Here is a 13,932-nt window from a genome sequence, read left to right as displayed (position 1 = left end):
TTAAAAAATTGTATAGGTACTGACCGTACTGTTTATTTCCGATTTAACAATATTCTTACATCTTTTTTTTACTTCTCTTTCGATTGCTCCCATTAAGACTCGTTCAATATCTTGTTCACTTTATTATGAGTTGGTTTCTTCCCTTGGGAAAAAATGCATTCCATTTTTGGAATTCTTTTGAGTTTTTTTCGAATTTTCAAAAAACTATTTTACCCACCAGCCATACTATTATTTGTTGAACTTTTTTATATCTGAACCGTGTTATAATTAAAACTTCATAATTTCACCCCAGCTTTTGTAATGTCAAATACAATTTCAAGTTCCATGAGGGCATAAATCTTCTAACTCTCACCCAAGCTACCACGTATTTTGCAAGTCGTGTGCACGTAAATAACAGAAAGATCGACGCTGATTTTGTTGACGAGAGAGAAAAAATTGATAAGCTAGTATATTTTAATTATTTTATTTATTATAGTAGTTATTATTTATTTATTAACGAGTTCCAAAGATAGGTTAATGTTTTTCCAAGTATAATTCCTAGGAATACCTGAATTGATGAACTATAAAACTATTGTTGTAAAGGACAAATGAAATACTATAACGATCTTCACAGCATGATTAATGAATATAAAAAGAAGTAAAACATCACTCACAATTACTTAGACACTTGATTAGTGTATGGTTAGAGCATGTATGTATATATTTGTGTGGCACCGAACGGGCTCATCCGACTGAGAAACTCCACGGGATGTCTGTATAATATTTAAGTATCTCGAATGGACATAAATAATGGGAGATAACAACATAACACCGACACAGTTTTCTAAAGACTTTCAATGAAGCAGCCACGATGGCCAATTAAACTAAGATTGAGAAACGAGGAGAAATATAATCATATATTCCCAGATTTCATGAAAAGGTATTCCTCTTTTGTCCATAGTTTCAAATTTATAATTTACTAAATTTTAGAAAATTGATTAGATCGTGTGTAGTTTAAATTTATTTGCTGTCATGAAAGTTATTTTGATTGCTATTTCTTTGTATGCTTATGGAAGTTCTCATATTTCTTTGCGACTGAGACTAAAAATCATCAAGTTTAATAATCCAAAGCTCAATTTTCAGTTTCAGTATTAAACATTTTTGTTATTAAATGGGTGCTGCAGGAATTCGATATTTTATTGTACAGTTATTACAGGATTTACCCAATACTTCGTTCACTGTAGCTACAGATTAATTGTATTTCACACTAGATCTGAAGCTCCTTTTAATTAGTGGATTTAAATTTTAAAAGCTGAGATTGATATGGTTAAAATCTTAGCTTATTTTTTCGAAGCGTAGTAATAGTATAAAAATCTAAGAAACGAATAGTTTATACGCAAATAAACATAATAATATTAATAAATGTAAAAATCGCAATAAGTGCGAGTTATCTGAATTGATTTCATTTGAAATTTGGATGACAAATAACATAAAAATGTCCTTAAAATTTTATACATGTAAAAATCCACCTTCTTCCTGAAAAAGAATTTATTTTTCATTATTATTCGTATTATTTAATGAGAAATTTTTAGGATATCATTGAGTATCTCTTTGATGTTTCTCTTAAAATACACACTCACAACGTAAGAAGAGTAAACAGAGCACAAGTAATTTTCGAAAAACTAAAACTCCGTATTAACTTTTATTGGCTAAAGTAACTGATAAAATAACAAATCTTAAGCGGAGTTCTCAAATTTCTTAAATTGAAAACCAACAGTAGGCGAAAAAGCCATCAAAATTCAGCAGTATCGTACAACAGTGAAAAACTTCAGTCAGTTTTTCAGCTACAAGATATTCAGTATTATTTACACTATATATAAAACAAGCCTGACGAAGGCTCCATCCTGTGACTATTTCTACGTACAATGGTGACATCAAGATACAACACGTAATTATGGAAATAATTGTTAGCTAACTTATTCATTTGTACATATTTCTGTTGTTAATCAGATAGAAAATGATGTAATATGCAATGCATCTCGATGCAGCATTAATGCATCGCATTACTTAATAGACATCATGTCTATTTTTACTCAAAAAAATCAACTTGCGGACAGCTGATAATATATATGGCATATATGTTCGATGAATTATTTATTGAATCTTGATGATTCACATAAAACGGAGCTCCGAGCACCCGTCCCTTTGTGACACCCAAAATCAGCAAGCGTAATCACGGACGAATTTCTCGATTTTTTTTCGCAAGCATCCAAATTGAAATGATTGTTAATTCCAGCAGATACAAATCGTGTTGTCTTGGAATTTTGATGGATAATTTACATAAATTTCTTTATGGGCTTTTTTATAGAACGTGGGGAAATATATTTTCTTCGGAGCAATGACTTATTCGGTTACAAGATGGGAATCTGAGAATCATTTCCCTTTGAATTTTCTGGGAATTCAAAGGGAAATGGTCAAAGTTTGTGGCTCAAATGGTTTTTAAGAACCTCAATTACGAATAATTTTAAATATTATTTCGTTGAGTTCTATAGGATTCGGAATTTTAAACAATGCTCCTACTAATTCATTCGTAGGCCAAGAATGAGATGCACATCGCGATGGCAAACTGTCTCAATTGTCAGTTAGAGAAGATGAATAACTTAACATGCACAGTTACATGTCGCAGGTTTGACAAGTTCTCAAAAACCTGATGGAGTGAACTTAAATTCTCTTACACGTCGCATGCAGGTTCAACAAATTCTCACCAAACCTACAGCGGTAAACTTAACTACAGTTACATATCGCAGGTTCGACAAGTTCCCATGAAACTTGATGTTGTAATACGGTGACACGTCACAGGTTCCGCAAGTATCGATGTATGAACTTTAAATACTGTTGTATGTTGTATGAAATGCTTGTATGAACTTTAAATACTGTTACACGTCGCAGGCTTGGCAAATTCTCATGAAACCTGCAGGGGTAAAGTGGCTGGAGGCGAGGGTAGCGACGTTGACGTGTGCTGGAGGGCGGTCAGATTTCCCGAGTCTAGTCTTGCCTGGTGGAGGTCTAAGGGTCGAGCGGCCGCCTCCGTGCCTGCAAAAACAACACGTGGAAATAGTGCGTGAAGATTACTAAATCTTTGATTTTAGTTAGAAATTTTTGTTAGTATTCGTTAATAACCGTGAATAGTATCATCAATTATCAAATGATCTTAACTAGACTCTGAATTTATTAAATTTTAGTTCGTATACTACACAAAATATTCAATTATATTTATGTTTTGTTAATTCATGAATGCAAATCTCACTTTGGGCTCTTTTGGACTCTGGCAGAACGAGTTCGCCGTCTCGACCTCTTTTGAGGTTGGAGAAATCCACTCTCTCGCATTCGCTGCCCCTCAAGTTGTCTTCAGAGTTACAGGAATCGGTCTGCATTTTAGGGGAGAAATTCTCCACCCGGGCAGTTTCGGTGGATGCGGGTGGAAATTCATAGTTCAAGCCTTGATATAGCGGCCGGGAAGGAGATGTCGGGAAACTTGTCTGTTGTGGTGGCGAGAACATCGGCTGTCGGGGTGAGGGGCTGGCGCGGGAATTTGTGTGATCTTTACGGGAATGGGAATTCAAATGGGAATGATGAGCCTCGTTGGAAAAATATGTTTGACGAGTGACTGGAGAGACTGTTGATGTGACTGGGGGTGAGGGGAAACGGGAGCTTGGGGAAGATGAGGAGGAGGGAACGAAACTCTGCGACGAGTGATTGGCTTCACTCCCGGCTGGACTTGCTGGGTCAGTGTCATTTTTTTTGTCTCCGTTTCGAACTTTGTGTGTGAGTAAATGTTGCTTCATATTTCCCTGCAAATAATTAAGAAAAATTTAACATTAAGTTGAATGATATTCGATTAAAACTGAAATTGAAGTCAAGAAACGGTTAAGGTTTAAAGTTAAAATTGAGTATTTAATCGGTCGGTAACTTGAACTGGAAGTATTACAAACCCACCGATTTAATTGAATGATCATGGTTTAACCAGGATCAACTAAATTTGTACATTAGAATAAAATTAATGCAATCGTCCCATGACTGAAGTAATTAACAACTGTCGAAATACCAACATAACAATAACTTACATAAGATTTGATATGTTTAAACTCATACTGCCGCATATCCAATCATGCTAAAACGGCTCGACGCATGATGTTAAAATTTGGCATGTTTAAACTAATCGGTCGGTTTCATGAACTGGCAGCAGTTCAAACTTACCGATTTAATTGAATGATAAAGATCAACCAGGATCAACTAAATTTGTAGATTAGAATGAAATTAATGCAATCGTCGACTGAAGTAATTAACAACTGTTGAAATACCAACATAAAAATAACTTGTACCAGATTTGATATGTTTAAACTCATACTGCCACATATCCAATCATGTCATAACAGCTCAAGGCATGATGTTAAAATTTTGCATGTTTAAACTCTTTCGGAGACACAATCAATCAATTAAACTTGTACAAAGGAATCGCTCAACAGCGCACCCGGTTGTTAAATTCGTTTCATAGGAATTTGTGGGTACAAATTGGCTTCATTTATGTCGTTACGAAATCAATAAGGATTTTTTTTGTTCCTGCTAAACATACGTAGAATCCCACCCTGCCGCGTAATGCATACGAATGTTTGATATACATAATATATTATAAAATTTATTAAAGGAACAAGAATGTTTGTGATACAAAATCATTAGTTGAATAAATGAAACAAATAAAAAAAATCACCTACACAAAAGAAATTGCCAAATGCAAGAACAAAATAAAAATGTTGGAGATAAAAGATCATTTATAAAACAAATGAATTTTAGAAAAATGTTTGAGCGCGAAATCCATGGCCAAATACATGAAACTGACGAAAACGTCTCAAGCGCAAAATAAATATTGAAATATACTCGTATCATACGAAATACCTTAAGTATTTGGAATCGATTGAATACAAGACATGAAATATTTGTAACGTGTGATACGACTGGACGTTATTTGCGTCCCTTTTTTCGTCAATCATAATCAAATGTTTCTTTCGACTTAAAGTTAACGCTGAAGCAAAATGCAGAAAATCAGCTTTAAATTACGTTGACTGCGTCTCAAAAGACGATGTAAAAAATGTTGTTTAGGTGCGTTTCTGGAAATCTATATGTCGTCTGAGCACGCAAGTCAACTGATATAATATTACATCAGTTATTATAGGTTATATTACGATATAATATTTATTTGATATGTATGAAATGAAAATGATTATATATGATATGATATTCAAACCAGAGAAGGTACTGTTTAGCTCATATGGCTGTATTTATTTGCTCCAATGCCCTCTTAATTTTAAGCAAGTTTTTTAAATTTCTTAACAAGAGCAAAAATTTTCAAATTTATTTTAGCAACTAGTATTGTTTCCGCAATTGGGTTCATTTCTTCTCCATTTAGCAAACCTAATCGGATTCCAGTTGCCCGGTTACTGTCAAAAATCTCAAATTTATTAGAAGTAAGCTTCTTAGCTTACTAGTATATTTATAGGTTCATATGTTTGTTCGTACATAATAAAATATGAAGTTAGTAATTCAGTTTTGTTGTGCTTACCCTTGTGGTGAAGCCTCTATCGCAGTACAAGCACTTGAAGGGCCTTTCTTTGGTGTGCGACCGATAGTGGATCTCGAGAGCCGACTGGCAGGCCAGCGTCTTGAAACATATTTTGCAAGTGGTGTTACCGCGACCTGTAACGTATGGTAGGTGTGTTACATGGTTCCCTATTACTAATACACGCAACGTATGATAGGTGTGTTACATGGTTCTCTAAGACTAGAACCTGCAATGTATGGTAGATGTGTTACATGGTTCTCTAAGACAGTAAGACTAAAACCTGCAACGTATGGCAGGTGTGTTACATGGTTACCTATTCCTAATACACGCAACGTATGATAGGTGTGTTACATATGGTTCCCTATTACTAATACACGCAACGTATGGTAGAAGTGTTATATGGTTCACTATTACTAATATACGCAACGTGTGGTAGGTGTGTTACAAGGTTTTCTAGGACTATAACCTCATTAGATTAGATAAATAAACAAATTTAGTGTAATAATTGCAATGTTTTATTTTGAGCGAACGCATTGATGAAAATTGTTCCATATATTTATCTCTCCAAAAAAATCTCATGTGTTCGTATGATTGTCATTCCTACTTTGATGTGCACATCGTATGTTGATCGCTAATGACGGGTCGCAATAAATTTAGGGATTGACTTGATTATCTAGCAACGTCTCTCATTAGAGTGACTTTGAAAGTCTGCAATCTATCACAGAAAAAATGTTTTTGGAATAATGTCCAGTGATCGATCTCACGACGAAAAATTGATATTTTAAAATTTATCTATACACTTTGTGCCAAATCATCCAGGGCAAATATTTTTAATGTCGGTGAATCGGAATGTCGTTATAAAATTAATGACAAATAACAAATAAAAAACATGATGAACGATAACATACCTGGTATGTTCGGCAAGTAGAGAGGGGAGAAAACTGGAGACATGGTTGAGGGCGATGAGGTTATTTGTGCCGATGATGGCATTGTCTGAGGGAACAGTCCAATGGGGGACCAAAACGGCGGGTGGTGGGGTCGCGAGACGAGGTTTAGGGGCGCCGGACTCTCATTGCCAACCGCCGGGCTGGTGGCAGCGCCTGCATTGCGGTCTGATGAGTATGATGAGTTTTCTGATGTCGTTTCTCGCATGCCTGGATCTGAATAATCCGAGGGTGACGGTGAAATTGATCGCCGCGGTGATGCAGATCCGTTTTGGAGATTCTCGTCGCGAATTTTTGTTGATAAATCCTCTGCAACGCGTTGCTCGCGATCGCGATCAAGAGCCATCATCTCGGACTTGAATCTGATATAAGCTTCATCTTCCTCACCTTTATCTTCCATTCGGATTCTATCCTTAGTTCTCAAGAAATCAGGAGAAATCGGATAACGCATGGGGAACTGGAAGGGGGCAAATCCTCTCAAGGGATGATGTGGAGGAAGTGGAACCCCAGGGGGAAGTAGATTAGGAGGAAATGATTGAAAGTTGGGCGACATGTCTCTCACTTCAGCCGCAGAAATTTGCTCTGGACTTAAATCCGTCGGCTCGCCGGTATGTAATCGAATGTGTTGCTGGAGAACCAATGAGTTACCGAACTTTTTATGACACACCGGGCACTGATGTAGCATGCCTACGTGCGGACGAGCTCTGTGCACACTCATATGAGTTTTTAGATTACCTTTCGTGGTGAATGTATGGTTACATATTTTACACTTAAATGGCCGTTCTCCGGTGTGTGTTCGGTAATGCATTTGTAGTGCAGACTTGCAGGACAAAACACGATGACAAATCACACACTGGTTTGGCTCTAATTTATACTCAATATTTTTTACCAATTCTTCGAGTTTCATTGTCTCGCTGGTTTTTTTGACCTCGATTAAAGCCTCCCATGAACTATCAGTGCTCCCTGGCCTCGGCAATAGACTATTATACACGTTTGGGTCTTTGGCAGGATCAACTCCAGGAGGTATCACAGGACGGGGTTGAGGCGGGGGTAGGGAAGTTTGGAACATCGGCGCATTGAAGCCAGGAAGGAACGGAAAATTTAGAGGAAAAGGAAAGCGTAGTCCCGGGAAAGGAAAATTTGGAATGTTATGCAGTGTTTCAAGTTTTGGTCGAATTTCTGGCTGAAGACTAGGGATATTCCCAACATGACTGTCAACGTCCATGTTTTCTCTCTTCATTATTGGTTTGTTACTTTCACTTTCCTTTTCTGTTGGGCATTTCGATAACAAATGCTCTTTCGTATCAGAATCGTCAATGTCATCCCGTTGTCGACCTGAAGAAAAGGATAACTGTTCGTCGCTGTCTTCGTTCATGAAACGCTGGTCAAATTTCCTCTTCTCGTTATCACTCCTTGTAACACTGGAGTCCATGGAGTCGTCAGCATCTGAGCAATTTTTACTAAAAAATGGACTTTCGGTTTTCATATTTTCATAAACTTCAGATTGAGATTTAATTGTATCTTTACACTCATTTAGGAGATCGGATTTTTCTTGAGAAATTTTCAAAGCTGGAAGGAGTGGATTTGTCATTCCAATAGAAAAATCCAGAGTAGGCGGCAAAGAAGGCGACAGCTCTGGAGGACAACCTGGTATGGTGGAGGACTGGGCGCCGGGAGAAAATGGACTTGGAGGTCCTGTAGGTGCGGGAGGACAGTCGCTTATCTCGCCAAGTTGGGCCAGAAGAGGAGGATAGAACTTATCCAAATTTTCAGGTATTGGGTGAGGATTCATTTTTACGTGCGGGAATCTGGCTTGATGTCGTTGAAAATGCACTTTGAGATTCCCTTTAGTGGTAAATCTGTTTCCGCAAATGTTACATTTAAAAGGACGCTCACCTGTGTGTGACCGTAAGTGTATTTGAAGAGCTGAATCACTTCCAAAAATCTTCCCGCAGTATCGGCATCGATGTTTGTTTGTGCCATCATTCACGTCACCATTCTTACTGTAGTCGTCTATTAGCCGGTTTGTGAGTAGACCTTGTGATGCGTTACTCAAGACTTGATTGGCAGTTCTCTGTAGCATCTCCAGAGTATTTGGTTCTGAAGTCGATGGAGGAGAATCATTGTGCTGTATCACTGAGGAAGTAATGCTTTCTCCACCACAAAGAGGAGGAGAAAGTTCACGAACTTTGGTATTTCCGCCTTGATTTGTGTTATCAGAATCAGAGTTCGGACTTTTTAGTCGATCTGTAAAGTTATTCATTATAGATATCGGTCCTTGTCGTGATTCTAAAATATTTGGTGATATGGCTCTTTTTCCGTGACCTTGTATTTTTTCTCGCTCATCAGCTTTATTTTTGCTGGAAAGCTGCTCCTGAAGCTGTTTGATAAGCTGCATTTGTATGACCTGCTGATGTTGTAGGTTATAAAGAGCGCGTTGGAGCAACGTGACATCAGGAAGAGAAGATTCACCAGGTCCACTTTGTGCAGCTGCTGACGCCAACTTAGCCAAAGTCATGCGCGTGTTATTTATTGCCTCAAGGGTTAAACTTGAATTTGCAAGTTGCTCGTTCAGGGAAAGCTCGGGTGCGAGAATTGACTGGTTACTTCGCGCTAGAAACGAGTTGTGTAAACTATCTCTTTCCAGTCCGTAAGGCTCTTCGCCGTCAGTGCTATCATTATGATCAGATGATTGATCTATTTTCAGTTTAATGTCATTGCTGTTGTTGTTGACAGCATCTTCATGGGCGTGGGCATTGCCATCTTTAGGTTCTTTGGTAAAAATGTCTTCTTCCTCGACTTCCATGCGATCGTGTGGACTGGACGACAGCGCACGACAGTCTTGGTGGTAGCGATTTTGCTCGACTTCCTCCAGCGCATTCGTGTCACCTGCGTGGCAAGTCAAAAATTTGCCATGAGCAAAATTATTTTAACATAGTGAATGCTCTCGTAATTTAAGCTTATATGCTCTGTAAGCGACGATATTTATGTACCAAATGAGAGGCTAACTAAAACGAGAAGAGCTAACCGTGATAGGATTAGAAATAGAAACAAATGTTCTCGTTGAAAATTATATCCTCTTGATGATCAAAATTTAAAATTTTTGCTTCCAGGGTATAAATTTAATATGGTGTTCATTTCATCATGCATTGTAGTTGATGATTTTCCCTAACGAAAGCTTCATATAATCACGATCTGTGCATTGTTTCATATGAATGTCGCCGTGAACTCTTTGAATTTACCCATCCATATGATGCTGCGCGGTTAAATCCACACGAGATTAAGTACAGACAGCCACGTACGCTTGGTACAATAATTAATGGGCTATTAGTTAGTTAATAGCTAATTAGATGATATGCGATATACAATAATAATAGCTACAATACTTACTGCGCTAATTAGAACGCAATATTCCAATACAAAGTCAGGTGATTGCATGCAATCTATATGGTATCATGCATACGGGGCTTCTATGTAGCTGCGGCAAATGTATACTACTGTTGATTTGACAGTGCAAATGATTTGTCTGGCGATCAACTAGGACATTCATTAACATGATTCTTAATATTTATGAAAAAAAGATTTATGCACAAATACCGGAGGATCCTGTACAAATTTCCTTAATGGTTAATTCTATATTTGTATTTATTTGGAATACTCTTTCATAAGTCAACCCCACAGGAGACAAGGACAACACCATTGAAAAAGGTTTAGTTATGAAGTCTATGCAATAGTAAAGTTTAAAACTATTCATTGATTCATTTATTGAAATAATTGAGTGATTGCAAGTTTATTTCTCATTGCGTTTCATTGTATTTCAACGTTTCAAAATCATTGTTTGCGAAGGCAAGTTTCTTTTTATTTGCATATTTTTTATAAATTTGAAATTTATCTGATAAAATGAGAAGTATAATTAACAAGACGATCGTTATTGATGTGCAATTTCTCCCATAACGTCTTATTACGTCATTTTAATCTGTTAAAGAACACAGAAAACAGCTCAATGCAATTAGTTTTTGACAACTCCATAAAAATGAACAATCAATTATAATTTCTAATTATTATTTAATTATTCCGTACGTATCGGAATTGTAAATAATAAAAGACAAGGAGTCAGAGAATGAATTTTAAAGAAATTCAGAAAAAAATCATTGAGAGGTATCGATGACATATTCTTCAAAGAAATGCATGGTTTCAAACATTTGGAAACAATTCGGCATTTAATGATTTGCTGAATAATGCTTACAATATTCAGGTTATTCAAGGTGCTCAGTGAATTTATTCATCTTCATCGTGTATACGCCTGCCGTTTTTGCAACGCGGATAAATACGAGCCGACTCACAATTATGAAATTAGAGGGTATATATACTCAATTAGAGGATCTATGAAGTTCTGTTTTTAAACTTCATTGTACATTAATCAATGTGAATTTTATAACATACTTGAAATATTTTGAAAATAAATATCTACGAGTAGGTATTATAGTTGTGTACCTTAATTATAGGTCAAATTATCTTCCAATAATAATTTTGTTATCGATATTTCATTTTCATTTTCCAGAATCAACCAAATTCGGGAAATACGTGAAACAACGAGCATAGAATCAGTCAATTATAAATCAATAAATTAACGATCAACATTATCTAAATAAGTCTGAGTAAATAAAAGAGAGATGAAAATTTTTCGTACATGGTAACCAGAGACGACAATGTAAGCGGCTCACCTGTTGGGATGCGCAGTATTTTAGACTTGTCAGGCTTGCGTTTAGGATGAACGGCCGGCGAGCCTCTGACTTGATCCTCGAGTGTCAGCTCGGCTGATTGTGAGGCACTGTCAGCCACACCGGGCCTCGAGGCTAGCCTCACGCCTCTGACCTGCTCCTCGAGTGTCAGTTCGGCTGATTGTGAGACACTGTCAGCCACACCGGGCCTCGAGGCTAGCCTCACGCCTCTGACTTGCTCCTCAAGCGTCAGCTCGGCTGACGGCGAGGCGTTGTCAGCCTCACTGGGCCTCGAGGTCAGCCTCACGTCCGCTGAGGGATACGTCTGGTCCATGGCCTCGTCCATCTCACTGAGAGACGCACACGATATCACAAAAGGTTTTTCCTATCACTGATGAATGCGCAGTTTATCCATGTAAAAAATTATAATTGCATTCCAAGTTTAATGGAATTTGAGTATCGGCACTGCAAGTTATTAACGAATAACTGAACTTTCGATGTACTGTGATACATTGACTAAGTCGACAATGATAATCTTATCCCACTTTTAAATTTTTTCCGATGAATTATTGTTTTCTGAGAGTAAATTATGTTTTCAAAGCGCCTTCCGCGATAGACGTCAACGTAATAAATGTCCTTAAAAGTGACCACTTAGCTGGTAAACAACAACGTCCAAGTTTTCCGACAGATCCTATCAAGCTATATGACGTTCATCACAGACCCAGACTATCGCATTAATGCTTGGGGGTCGACAAGAGAAGCTGGAAAGTCGATGGTGAGAGGCGGGGGGAGAGTGAAGCGCGACGCCGGCATCGCAGAGGTTCACACAACAACCGAGTTCGCAGGACTGAGCTTAGCTCAGGCGGCGTTCGAACCCCGCAGTGGCGGGCGGGAGTTTGTCGCTACGCAGGGAGGAGCCCTTGACGGTAGGAGGAACTTGGCGATGGGGCTGGACCAAGAAAGCTTTGTGGGAGGCCTTACAAAACTTGAGTAGGACTTGAAGTTTGACTAGAGAACGATTTGGACATCGGCAGATCTTGCAGCTGCAGCGGCAAGAATGCGCGTAGCTGATGCGTCTAGACTTGAGTTTTGACGCCGGCACCACAAATATGACAGCAGCAGCGTCGTCCTGACCGGCACTATGATAAAACTGACAGTAATCTGTCGGTCAAATTATTTCTCATAGCAAATTACCGAGAACATGTATTTTGAGTACCATGTAGCATACCAAGTAGGTTGGTCATGACTGTATGTGCAAATGTGGAATGATCGACATTATAAAAAAACGCCGCAGCTTGAACAATTTCAATATTTCTCAAAAATTTTGAAATCTCTGAAAATTGTAAGACTGACTTGGCAAATTTTCGAATAAAAGATTTATATTCTTCCTGAAATTAAATGAATCGATTACTTGACATATATAAGATAGATAAGAAATGTCTAAATTCACCAGGCATTGTCTCGGCTCTCGAGAAAAATGTGTTTTTTCTTTATTTGCAATGAAACCCCAAGCACCTCAGTTTCAATTGCTAACATAGATCGTAATGCACTCGCTCTTGTGCAATTATGTGTAGCCTCTATTAGTTAGATTTAGTTGTAATTAATTATGCGCTAATTTTGTCTAGGAACTATTTTGCATGAACTGGTTTCTCTGGAGAGTAAACTTAAACTCGAGCTATAATGTATATAATTCAAATGAAAGGTATTGTTTATTTTTGAAGAAAAACTTGTATGATAAATTCAGGGGAAAAATGTTCGGGATCAATTAATAGTTTTTCATTTCTTTGAAGCTTCCTTATGGAATAATAATCGAAAACATATACTGAACTTGAAATTAGCTACAATCGAAACTACGTTCTGAACATAGTATTAAATTTATGTTCTAGCATTATAAATACATCAAATTAGCACTTTAAAAACAAAAAGGCCTGTTATTATCTCAAGCAGCCAAATTTGATTTTATTTCTGAAGTTGCGGAAGCCATTCAACATCTTGTGAATATCAAACTATTATATTGGGAGGGTGTAATCAGGAGCACGTGCGAGAAGGGGAAACTTGTATAATTTTTCAATCAGGAATTTGCTTCAACCAACATATTCACAAGTTGCTTGATGCATTTTTGGCGTACAAATGATGAGTGCGGTGAACAGTAATTATGAAATTTATATTGATTTAATTTAAATTTTATTACCGTAAGAAATAAAATATATAACTTTGCTTTACGAAAGATTTATGACCAGCAAAACGATTCTGTGCAGAGTAAATTTAGCGGGGTATAAGTATATATATCGAAATTTCGAATATGGAAGCAGCAAGGTTGTAAGTTTATTACTTTTGAGCCGGTAAGAGTTTTGAGAAACGCAAATCTCGCCCGCATATGAAACAAAGATGTCTTTGAATAAACATTTTAACCTTAAATATCTAATTAACTTGTGCTTTATACTAATAGATAATGTATTCCGATCTTCAGTTTCAAATAATTCTTATTGTTTCGTCCAATTCTCACTAGTATAATATGCATATAGTATAAGTGCGCTTGCCGCACGACGTGCTAATTACAGCAGTACATACGAGTTCTCGTCGAGCATTTATAACGGGCGACCGAAATGTAATGAATGGGCTACTAAAATTTCACGAGATTTTACATCACTCAATGCCGTGTATGTAATTA

The 13,932-nt window shown here is 37.3% G+C and overlaps 1 protein-coding gene across 1 annotated transcript; it reads right to left on the bottom strand.

Annotated features, from left to right (window-relative positions):
- Window positions 1-1,460: 1,460 nt before the first annotated feature.
- Window positions 1,461-9,426, bottom strand: LOC108665230 (homeotic protein spalt-major). Its single transcript, XM_018151963.2, has 4 exons — window positions 6,505-9,426; window positions 5,597-5,730; window positions 3,287-3,830; window positions 1,461-3,072 (listed from the first exon to the last, which is right to left on the bottom strand). The coding sequence occupies exons 1-4, from the start codon at window positions 9,344-9,346 to the stop codon at window positions 2,942-2,944; spliced, it is 3,651 nt and encodes a 1,216-aa protein (XP_018007452.1). The 5' UTR covers window positions 9,347-9,426; the 3' UTR covers window positions 1,461-2,941.
- Between the last annotated feature and the right edge of the window lie 4,506 nt (window positions 9,427-13,932).

The sequence above is a fragment of the Hyalella azteca genome, unplaced genomic scaffold (genome assembly GCF_000764305.2).
Source record: "Hyalella azteca isolate HAZT.00-mixed unplaced genomic scaffold, Hazt_2.0.2 contig5384, whole genome shotgun sequence".
Lineage (NCBI taxonomy): Eukaryota > Metazoa > Arthropoda > Malacostraca > Amphipoda > Hyalellidae > Hyalella > Hyalella azteca.
Note: the sequence above shows the minus strand (reverse complement) of the source record. Positions and strands in the feature narration are given on the sequence as shown.